The following is a 10,952-nucleotide window of genomic DNA, read 5'->3' on the forward strand; positions in this document are numbered from 1 at the left end:
GGCCGCGGGGTGGCGGCGCGCGGGGGGGGCCCCGCGGAGGCGTGGGGAAGGCCGTCCCGCCCCTTCGGGCCGAGCCCGCGTGCGGGGAGCGAGGTTCCGTCGCGGCGTCCCCCGAGCCCCGGGCGTGCAGAGGGCGAGTGTGCGTGAGTGTGAGCCCGCCTCGCCGCCGGGCGTGCGAGTGTCTGGGCCGAGCGCTGCCCTCGGGCGACGCAGCGCAACCGCCACGCTCTCGGAGGCCTCCGGCGCCAGCCTGGCCTCCTTTCGCCAACTTGGGCGAGTTTGAAGAGGGGCGAACGTCTCAGTGCTCGCTCGCCCCACCCCCTCGCAGCTGGGCAGCCACAGGGCCCCCGGGCCGCTCTACCACAGCCCTGGGAGCACCGCTCTCTGCCGCGGCCCCCGGCTGGGGAGCGTTGGCCCCTGAACTCGCTCGTCCAGCCCAACCGCCCCGGCGGCTTCTCCCAGCCCTCGGGGCCGTCCTGAGCGGCCTGGCGAGGCGTCGAGCGCGGCCCCAGCTCCCGCCTCCTCGGTGCCCCGGCCCTGGGAGGGAGCTTTCGGCCCATGCGGACCCGGGGTCCCTCCGCGGCCTAGGCCAGGCAGCTCCAGGGGCCTGGCCAAGCCCGTGGTCCCCGGGACGGCACGGAGCGCACGCCCTTGGATGAGGTCCCGCAGCGACGCCCCGGCCCGCCCCGCTCCTCCTCCTGCCCGGCCAAGCTGCCTCCCATTTGGGGAGTTTTGTGGGTTTTCTTTCTCCTCCTCCAACCTCCGCGGAGGCCACGACTCAGGCGCCGCAGCCGGGGGCCGCCTCCATGGTGCCGGGCGGCCGCTGCTGAAGTCAGCGAAAGCGAACCTGGCCTGGAGCGGGCCGCGCGGGAGGCCAAGGCCATGGCCATAGCCACGTCGGTGAGTCCACCAGGGAGTGGAGGCTGCGGGCCATAGGCCTCCACGGTCTGCCCTGCACTCCTGTCACTTTTATTTCTGCTTTCTCTTTGTCTTTCTCCCTGGGCCCTTTCTTCTCCGAGAGGCTGTGTCCTCCACCCCCCCACCCCCACTTTTGTTTCCCTCTCTCCCTCTCACTCCCCTTCCCTAGCTGCTTCTGGGTCTAGGTTCCCCCTCTCCCCTCCTCCTCCCCATTCTCCTCTTTTTCTTTCTAGAGGCTGTCCCTGGATGGAGGGGAGGGGGCAAGCCTAGCCCGAGTCCTATCTGCTGTTTTAGGGGCGGGAACAGATGGCCACCGGTGGTTGGCAGGGGCTTGTGATTGGGAGGCAAGTAAAAGGTTGGGGGGGGCTGAAAGAACGGAGGTGGCTCCAGGAAAATGGGAGAGGTCAAAGAGGCCCTTCTCTGGGGGAAGGATGGAGAAAAGGGGGGGATAGAGCAAAAGAGGGAGATCGGGAGGGGAGAGAGAGAAAATAGAGGGAGCAGGAGAGGTGATGTCAGCCAGCCTCTGGCCACTTTCCGGGGACTGGTGACAAAGGGAGGAGACAGCCGGCATGATGGGACGGTGGGAGGAGGCCTCCCAGAGAGCGTGTGGCCCACTGCCACCCCCAAGTTAAGGCAGCCACTCCCTCGCAAGGCAGCCGGGCCCCTGAGGAGCGGGTAGGGCAGAGGTGGCCACACCCATCATCAATCAGTCTATCAGCAACTCTGGCCTGGGTTCCTGAAGCCGTGAGGCCCAGAGGTTTGGCCCCATTGGACGGAATTCAAACCTTAACACAAGGAGGAGCTCTCCACAGCCCCACCTCTGCTTTCTGCCCAGCAAGCCTTGTGGTGTGAATCCAAGCAACTCTGTCCCCTTTCCACCCTTCCCTAGACCCTGTGATTCCCGGGGAAGGCAAGGCTGCTGCTTGCTTTCTGGCCCCCTCCAAATGGGTACTCTGGGAAGGAGGACTGTGAGGCTGGAAAGGCGAGAAGCATGGCTCCTGACATCCTCCCATACCCCTCGAGGACGAGTTCAGTTTTCACTCCTTCTCAGACCAAGCTCCTTTTAGCTCAGTCTGTATGATGGTGAGAAGACCTTAACTCAGAGCCTGGAGAGGGGGAGGTCCTGAAAACAGTAGCTCAGGGCTAGCTGGTCAGCTGGTCTGCTTTGTAGTCCCAGGAGGTAGATTTTTTACCTAGAGGTGGGGAGTGGCATTTGCGCTAATCAAACTCACAGGGTCCTAATAACAGCTAATAGTTTTTGAGCATATACTGGCCCTGTGCTGGTCCTAAGCTTTGTCTTGGTTTGTCCTGGTTGTTTGGTGCATTATCTCCTCCAGTCCTCGCCGCAATCCCGTGAGGATGGTGCTGTTATTATCCGGGACTGGATATTTGGATATGGACATGGAAGTCTACAAAGGAGGAGACCGAAGGCTTGGGAAGGTCAAACAACCTGCCCGAAGTCACCAGTTAGAAAGGGACAGAGCCAGGACTCAACCCTGGGTCTGTCTGCCTCAGAACTGTGCTCTTCACCCCCTGCCTAATCCAAAACACTAATTTCTAATTTACAATTAGAAAGAAGAGTGCTGAGCTAACCAGGAATTTGTGCCATCTGGTTAGCATGTTTTCTTTCTGTGGGATAATATCCTTTAGAAGCCAAAATATAATCAGAAAATGGTTTGATCTGGAACCAGGCAAGAGGAAAAGTCAGTTTGTTGTTAACATCACCCAGCCATGAGGGCTGGACCACCTCTCCATGCACATGGGAAATGCCAATCAAGAGAAACATGCACTCCTGCTGGCTGAGCAGGGCCTCCTTCTCTCCAGGGTCTGGGGGCCAAATGCACCCCTGCCGGAGATCTTTAGCTTGAGATGTTTTACTGAATTAGGCCACATGGATTCCCTACTCTGGTGATGCCTAACTACCTGCTTTCTGCCACCGCTGTTTGGGGTCCTGCCAGCAAGCATGGTCACTTAGCAAGCATAACCCAACCAGAATATATTTCGATACTGTGAGTGGTGTAAGATTGATTCTACCGAAGGACAGCATGGGACCGGAGCCCTGTGAAGGGTGAAATGCAAAGGAAAGTCGAGTATAATGAAGACTTCGTATGCGCTTGAGTCATGTTTGAGTCATGGACTCTACTTAACCAAGAGGTTAAGTTACTAATAGAAGAAGAAGAAAGTATAACCTCATTTTTGGGATCGTGGAGAAGCAGTAGGGGTTGATTGAGAGTGCTGGCTCTGGAGTCAAACAGCCTGGGGTTCAAGTCACCTCCACCAGCGGCACCAGCTCTCCATTGTGGGCGGAGTCCTACCCTCTCTGTCCCGGCCTCCTTTCCAAATGGGGATAATGATGGCTCCTTCCTCATAAGGATGTTTTGAGATTAAATGAGATGAGATGATTAGTGTAAAGACTTGCACCATGTCTGGATACATAATTTGCACTTGATATCTGTGACTTACCACCTGAGCAGGTGGCTCTCAGAGCAACAAAGCTTAGACGTCCCTACCAGACAGGACTGGAAACAGGCTGATATGTTTGCTCTTGGTTGGTCTGCCAGGCCCTCCTACACACACACACACACACACACACACACACACACACACACACACACACACACACACACACACAGTAGAGTGTATACTCTTTCTCCTCTCCATGGTAACGTCAGCTTCCTCTGATAGAACCTTATTTGCTGAGACTGAGAACAAAACAGTTGCTTCAGTCTCTGTTTTCTTCCTTTTTATGCCTAGGCACTGTCTGGGCTGGGTTTTTCCCAGTCTCTCTCAGACTGATGGGTCTCTGCTGCCACTCAATCTAATTCTGCTTGTAGGGGATGCTGACTGGGAAACAGGGAAGGTGAAGGAGATTCTCTGGCAGACCTTAGCAGGGCTTTCTCATGTGCACAAAGCTTTGGAGGAAATTCATTCAACACATGTTCACTGAGACCTGATTCCAGGTGAAGCCCTTTCACAGGGGCCAGGAATATAGCAGTCCCTGTTCTCCCAGAGCTTACAGGGTAAGGGAAGAGGTAGATAATAAGAAATGAAATTGGCAAATAGTATAAAGTAAGATGAAGGAAACAATGGTGGAGACAGACACAGAGTGGGGTAGGGAGAAGAGTGAAGAAAAGACCTTTTTGAGAAGGAGACACTTAAGCAGAAGTGAAGGATGCAAAAGGGCCAGTCAGGTGATGAGTCAGGCCAAGAGCATTCTGGGTCAAGGAAACCACAAGCGCAAAGGCCCTGAAGCGGGAAAGAATTTCTCTAGTTCAAGGAATAGAAGGGAAGAGGAAGAGTACAGGGGATGAAGCTGGAGACAAGGCAGGACCCAGTCAAGAAGAGCTGAGTCAGTTCAGATTTGTAGCTTGAGGGGAATGGGGGGGCTCTCTGATATTTCTGAGCAAGGGACCTGATGACCTGATATGTGTGTGAGACCCCTCTCCCCGCTCCCGCCTCACCCAGCAGGCCCAGCTGGCCCGGGCACTCTACGACAACACTGCTGAGTCCCCGCAGGAGCTGTCCTTCCGCCGAGGGGACGTTCTACGGGTACTGCAGAGGGAGGGCGCTGGTGGGCTGGATGGCTGGTGCCTCTGCTCTCTGCACGGCCAGCAGGGCATTGTGCCCGCCAACAGAGTGAAGCTTCTTCCTGCGGGCCCGGCACCCCAGCCCAGCGTCACCCAGGTGCCCCCAGCCCAGCCTGGCTCACCACATCCAGCCCCAGAGCACGGCAATGAGGACCAGGAGGTGAGAGCTGGAGCCCTCCCCACCCCAGGCCAGAAGAGCCCCGTTGCGCTCTGCTGGAACCTGCAGCAAGGTGGGGCAGGACGATCCCTGAGACCGCTGCTCTTCACCCACCCGGCACTGGGTGAAACCTGTTTGCCACCCTTCCTGGGCTCTCATCCCATTGGCACGGGGGCCGGGGGGGGGGGTTGGAAGGGGTGTTAGCTCCTCTATGGCATATATTAGCTGCTTCTCTCGTCCCCACTCCTGACCCACCTGTCTGTCTTGACCCCCCAGGTATATGTGGTGCCACCCCCAGCTCGGCCCTGTCCTACCTTAGGACCTCCGGCTGGACCCTGCCTGCCCTCCCCTGATCCCATCTACAAGGTCCCCAGAGGGAGTGGGGCCCAACCGGCTGCCCCTGGAGACACGCTGGAGGTGAGGGCTAGACATCCATGTGTATGTTTGGCAGGGAACAGAGGGCTCTCACTGGGCGTCCACCGCGGAGTCAGGATAACCGATGGCTCTGCTCCCTCTCCAGGTCTATGATGTGCCCCCTACTGCCGTCCGAGTTCCGTCCAGTGACCCCTATGACTCCCCTGCCTCCTGTACCCGCCCTCTGGCCCGGATTGCCCCGCAGCCCCCTGGAGAGGATGAAGCTCCCTATGATGTGCCCTTGACCCCAAAGCTACCGTCAGAGCTGGAACCGGATCTGGAGTGGGAGGGGGGCAGAGAACCCGAGCCCCCCCTCTACGCTGCCCCCTCCAACCTGAAACGGGCCTCAGCCCTGCTCAATCTATACGAAGCGCCGGAGGAACTGCTAGCAGATGGGGAAGGTGGAGGCACCGATGAGGGCATTTACGATGTGCCCCTGCTGGGGCCAGAGGCACCCCCTTCTCCAGAGCCCCCAGGAGCCTCAGCCTCCAATGACCTGGACACCGTGGCCCTGCTTCTGGCCAGAAGCCCCCCACTCCCACACAGGCCCCGCTTGCCCTCAGCCGAGAGCCTGTCCCGCCGCCCTCTGCCTGCCCTGCCTGTCCCTGAGGCCCCCAGCCCTTCCCCTGCTCCCTCTCCTGCTCCAGGCCGGAAAGGCAGCATCCAGGATCGACCTCTACCCCCACCCCCATCCCGCCTGCCTGGCTATGGGGGCCCCAAGGTTGAGGGGGATCCAGAGGGCGGGGAGGTAGAGGATGATCCAACAGGACACCATAATGAGTATGAGGGCATCCCGATGGCTGAGGAGTACGATTATGTCCACCTGAAGGTGAGCTCCCCTCCCACCAGAAATGCCCCCCAAGATAACCAGAGGGAGGAGTGAGGAGGCCTGGGGCCCAGAGGGACCCTCCGTTTCTTCCCTCCCTCCTTCCTCCACTGGCCCTGCACCCTATGGCCTGGGACCCCAGTACTTGGTCCCACCACGTGTACCGGTGCCACACTCCTAAACCCAGCCTGGGGTCCCCAAGCCATCTGACCTGCCACCAGAACTCTCCGAGACCTGGAGTCAAGGGCCTGCAACCTCTGATGGCCGTAGAGACCTGGGGAAGAAACGGGGAGGGGGAAGGGGCAGGAACACAGCAGGAGAGGGGTGGGGGGCACCTGCCCTGCTCCTCCACCCCTGCTCTGAGACCCTGGTCCCTCCCACAGGGCATGGATAAAGCTCAGGGATCTAGGTCCCTGGATAAGGCCTTCCCAGGGGATCCTGAACTGCTGGAGAGGGGGTCACCGGAGCAGCAGGTAACCCTGTGGGGACGGTGCTAGAGAAGGGGCACAGGAAGGAGGAACAGGAACTTGGAGGAAGCAGCAAGGGAGAGAGATTTAGGGTGGGGGTAAGAACTCAGGGAGCCAGATCTGGGGTAGAGAGAAGCAAGAATTCGGCAGGAAGGACTGGAACCTGGAAAAGGATATCAGGAATTCAGAAAGAGGGGAAAGAATGTGTTGGAGAGGAATCAGAAAACCAAGCAGCCAAGGAAGCAGAGAGAATTTTGGGCTGGGCCAGGTGACTTCTGAAGCTCCTTCCAAGTGAATTCCTGGGTTCCTAAGAGACGGGGCTTCTAATCCCAGCTCCACCAGTAAGAAGCCGGGGCCCTGAAGTCACCAGTTAATCTCTCTGGGCCTCAGGAAAGTAAGATGGTCTCCCCGACTGTCTAGAATGGTCCTAAGCATAGCTACCATTTATCAGGTAGATACCAAGTGCGGACCCTGTGCTAAGCACATCGCACAGGTCAGCACTAATCACAGCCACAGTCAGTACTGGTACAGTGCTCACCGTGTGCAACGTTCTGTTCTAAGCCCTCTCTGCATGCTGTGGCATTCACTGCCCCGCAGCCGTGGGAGGCAGACGCTAGAACGGCACTATCCAATAAGGTGGCCACTAGCCACATGCGGCTACGGCGCACTTGAAATGTGGCTAGTCTGAACTGAAAGGCACTGTAGGTATAAAACAAACGCACACCAGATTTTGCACTTAGAATGAAAAGAATCGTCAGTCTTTTTTATATTGATTACATGTTGAAATTACAACAATTTTTATATCTGGAGTTAGAAAAATCTTTTTACTTTTCTCAACATGGCTACTAGAAAAATTTTGATTACACATGTGGTTCCCATTATGTTGATACCGGACAGCATAAAATGGGACAGATGCCCCATTTTAGAGATAAGGAACCAAGTTCAGAGACTAGTTTGAATCCAGATTGATCTGACATCAGCTCCTCCGGGCACTTTCCTGGCCCTGGCTATGAGAATTTAAACGTTCTGGTGGGCGGAGGGAGGAGCTCGGGTAAAAAGGAGGGAGTGAAAGGAAGAAATGAGGAACGGAGGAAGGGAAGGAGGGAGGAAAGCAGTGCAGGAGTAGCACCACTGGAGCGTGCCTGCCAACCACTCCTCTTGCCGCCAGGAGGCCCCGTCCCCAGGGGAGCCGCTGGATCTGCCCACCGGAGACCTACAGCTCCTGCACTTCTACGCAGGCCAGTGCCAGAGCCACTACTCAGCACTGCAGGCAGCCGTGGCAGCCCTCATGTCCAGCACCCAGGCCAAGCAGCCCCCACGCCTCTTCGTGCCCCATGGCAAGCGGGTGGTGGTGGCCGCTCACCGCCTGGTGTTTGTAGGGGACACTCTGGGCCGGCTGGCAGCGTCCGCGCCTCTGCGAGCGCAGGTCGGGGCTGCAGGTACAGCACTGGGCCAGGCACTACGGGCCACGGTGCTGGCTGTCAAGGGGGCTGCGCTGGGCTACCCATCCCACCCTGCGGCCCGAGAGATGGCGCAGCGCGTGGCGGAGTTGGCAGGGCAGGCCTTGCAGTTCACCTCTCTGCTCTCCAGCCTGGCCCCCTGAGGGCCCCCTCCAGGACCTGCTCCTCCCCTCTCCTGCCTGCTGGAGCCCCCTTTTGGGCCTTGGGTGGCCGGAGGGCTCCGTTTTAGGGACCGGGAGAGGCGGGGGCGTCTTTCCCCTTCCAGTCATCTCAGTTTCTCACAGAGATGTTCCTCCCCCTCCCGCAGCTTTTTGTACGAGCCATTTTGTATAAATTATTTATATTTAATATTATTCCCTGTTTTGTCAGGGGCAAGTGCCAGGCCCTTTGGGGCAGGGAGGAACTGGACTCTTTTCTCTCAGCCTGGGGTGGAGGTTCTTGGTCACTGCACTGGCCCCCACCTCTGGAAATGGCCCCACAGAGAAGCAGGTGCCTGAATCTTGGGCCCACCCGGAGCCCCTTTCTTGTCCTGGTTCTTGGCTCTAGAACGTCAGCACCTCACTGTTGGCCGAGAGTGAGGGCAGGACATTGACCGCCCAAAATGTGGAGGTCTGGGAGAGGCCCGAGGGCTCCTCCCCATGGGAGGCAGGACAGAGCTGGGCCTCAGTAAGCCCTGCTGTCTGCTTCTCTGCCTCTGCTTCTTGGGTGCTTGGGGGAGGAGCTGGGCCTGGTGGCCCTTGGCCAAACCGACGGGACACACACTGTGGGCAGGATGTCCTTAGGTTTGGGGGGAGATTTTGCTGTTATTTTCAGTAACTATTCATTCGGCGGGGTTCAGCTCCCATGATGTGCCAAGCACAGTTCTGAAGGTACACCGGGATGGGATGGACATAACTGCGTCAGTTAAAATAAGTAAATAAAAAAAAAAAAAAAAATACCTGCCACAGATTCAACAGTTGCTGGTAATGGAAATAAACAGGGTGATATGAGGGACTAACTGGATGAGGGAAAGGCCATTGAAGGAGACTGGACAGGATGGTGGGGAGGTGATATCTGAGCTGAGGCCCCAGGGGTGAGAGCACCAAGAAGAGTCTGAGAACTAGCATTCCCAGAAAGCAGACAGATTACTGACTGGGGTGGGGGCCTTTCCTTCAAGACTTCACTGTCACACAATGTCATTAGAGAGGTGCATATGCGGAGGGAGGTTGGCCTCACGTGAGCCTTGAGAGGTGCCATGCTGAAGAGATCACCCCAGTGAAGGCCTATCCTCAGCTTGGCGCCACAGGAGAGCTCTGGCCAACTGGACAGTGCTGCTGGCTGGCCTGGCTGCCCTCTCCCTTAGGTTAACGCAAGAAGGTCTGGCCTCTTCAGTCCCCCTTCCCAGGACTCCTGCTGACCGTCCTCCTAGACACACCTTTTAGAGGAGCCAAGACGCCAAGTGAATGCAATGTGCTGTTAGTCCATAGTCTTCAAGCGCTGGTGAAATTGACAAGCCATGACTTAGATGGGAGATCACTCTAGCCACTTACCCAGGGAAGAAGTCCAAGCCACAGATCCATTGCTTCCGTTGTACTTTCCCCAGATGACACCTTGGCACCGTGACTGGGTTAGAGGCACCCCAAACTTCAGTCACAGTCTGAGTCTCTTGGCCCCCTCTATGCCTTTGCCTTCTCCATTTTGGGTTCCTTCTTTCTCATTTCACTCTCCAAGAGAACTCATTTCCAGGATCTGGGGTCATCCAAATTCACCGATGTGTGTTGAAGACTTATAACAGGGCTATCCTCCATCATGTCCCAGAAAGGATGTCAAGAGATCAACCCGGAAATAGAGTCAGAGGTTTCAGTGCAAGTCCCAGATCTGCCATGCACCTATGTGTCTGCAGGTAAATCCTTGTCAGTCCCTCTGAGTCCTGGCTTTACCTTTTTTTTTTAATTTATTTATTTTTAAGACTTTATTCGGTTGACAGAGAGAGCGGCAGGCAGAGGCAGGGCAGAGGGAGAAGCAGACTCCCTGCTCAGCAGGGAGCCAGATGCAGGACTCAATCCCAGGACTCTGGGATCATGACCTGAGCGGAAGGGAGATGCTTAACTGACTGAGCCACCCAGGTGCCCCCTGGCTTTACCTTTAATAGGAGGATGATCATAATGGTCTCACGGGGTCGTGAGGCCATAACAAAGATAATGCATGTGAATGGCCCAGTGCCACATAAAGTTAAGGGATTATATACAATTTCAGGACAGACACAAGGACAATTGGATCCCCAAGCAATGTTGGCTGTGACTGCACCAAAGTAAATCCTAAAGAGATACCGAAATGAGTCGGGGTAAAGGAGCAGTGGGAAGCTGCTTAATGTATTAGAAGAGTTCCCATATTTGGAAAATTTCTGAACAGAGGAGACAAATTGGAAGTGTGTGGTTCAGTAGAGAGAAGAGGCAATGGATTTCCTGGTTGAGACTAACAGCACACTCCTTTCTAGCCCTTAACCTTAGACTAGAGAATACAGCATGTATTAGGTATTGAATATCTTAGAGAAGTGTATTTCTAACTTGAGTATACATATACCTGGGGATCTGGTTAAAAGGGAGATAGTGATTCAAGGGCTTGGATTCTGCATTTCTAACAAGCTCCTGGATAACATGGGAGTAGTGTTCTCTAAATCACACTTTGAGTAGCACGTCTAGGGGTTAGGGAAGGCTTCTCTGAGGCAGATATGCTTGAGCTGATAGCTGAAGGATGAGAACTTGACTAGGGGAGGAGAAGCCCTCAGACATAAAGACCAACTTGTGCAAGGGCCCTGTGCCATTGGAAAACCTGAAAGAAGGCCCGTACGATGAGTGCAGTCTGGGGAGAGAAGCGAGGTGAAGCACCAGGGAGCCCATGGGATCAAGCATGCAGGAGCATGTATGAGGCTTCTGGAATATTAGTATTTACCTTGTTGGTGAGGAGGAGACACTGAAGGCTGTTAAGCAGGAAAGGGACACGAACAGATCTGCATTTTGAAAAAAATCACTCCACCTACACTAGAAATAAGGCTAGGGGAAGGGGGCAGAAACGATGTGGATGCAGAACACCAGTTAGGAGGCTCAAGCAGTTTGGGCAGCAGGTAGCTTGACTAACGGTGGT

The 10,952-nt window shown here is 56.0% G+C and overlaps 1 protein-coding gene across 6 annotated transcripts; it reads left to right on the forward strand.

Moving 5' to 3' along the window:
- Window positions 1-655: 655 nt before the first annotated feature.
- EFS (embryonal Fyn-associated substrate) lies at window positions 656-7,972 on the forward strand. Of its 6 annotated transcripts, XM_088025063.1 has the most exons (7): window positions 883-900; window positions 1,152-1,262; window positions 4,387-4,665; window positions 4,939-5,079; window positions 5,183-5,905; window positions 6,286-6,375; window positions 7,538-7,972. In XM_088025063.1, exons 1-7 carry the CDS (start codon window positions 883-885, stop codon window positions 7,970-7,972), a joined length of 1,797 nt encoding a protein of 598 aa, XP_087881189.1. The 6 variants fall into 6 exon arrangements, with proteins under 6 accessions (XP_087881190.1, XP_087881189.1, XP_027970534.1 ...); XM_028114733.2 differs by lacking the exon at window positions 1,152-1,262; XM_028114735.2 differs by lacking the exons at window positions 1,152-1,262; window positions 4,387-4,665 and having other exon boundaries at window positions 5,183-5,299; window positions 5,528-5,905.
- The last annotated feature ends 2,980 nt before the right edge of the window (window positions 7,973-10,952 follow it).

Source organism: Eumetopias jubatus, unplaced genomic scaffold (genome assembly GCF_037043125.1).
Source record: "Eumetopias jubatus isolate StellerSeaLion01/CBP00866 unplaced genomic scaffold, mEumJub1_p1.0 scaffold_7, whole genome shotgun sequence".
In the NCBI taxonomy this organism is placed as follows: domain Eukaryota; kingdom Metazoa; phylum Chordata; class Mammalia; order Carnivora; family Otariidae; genus Eumetopias; species Eumetopias jubatus.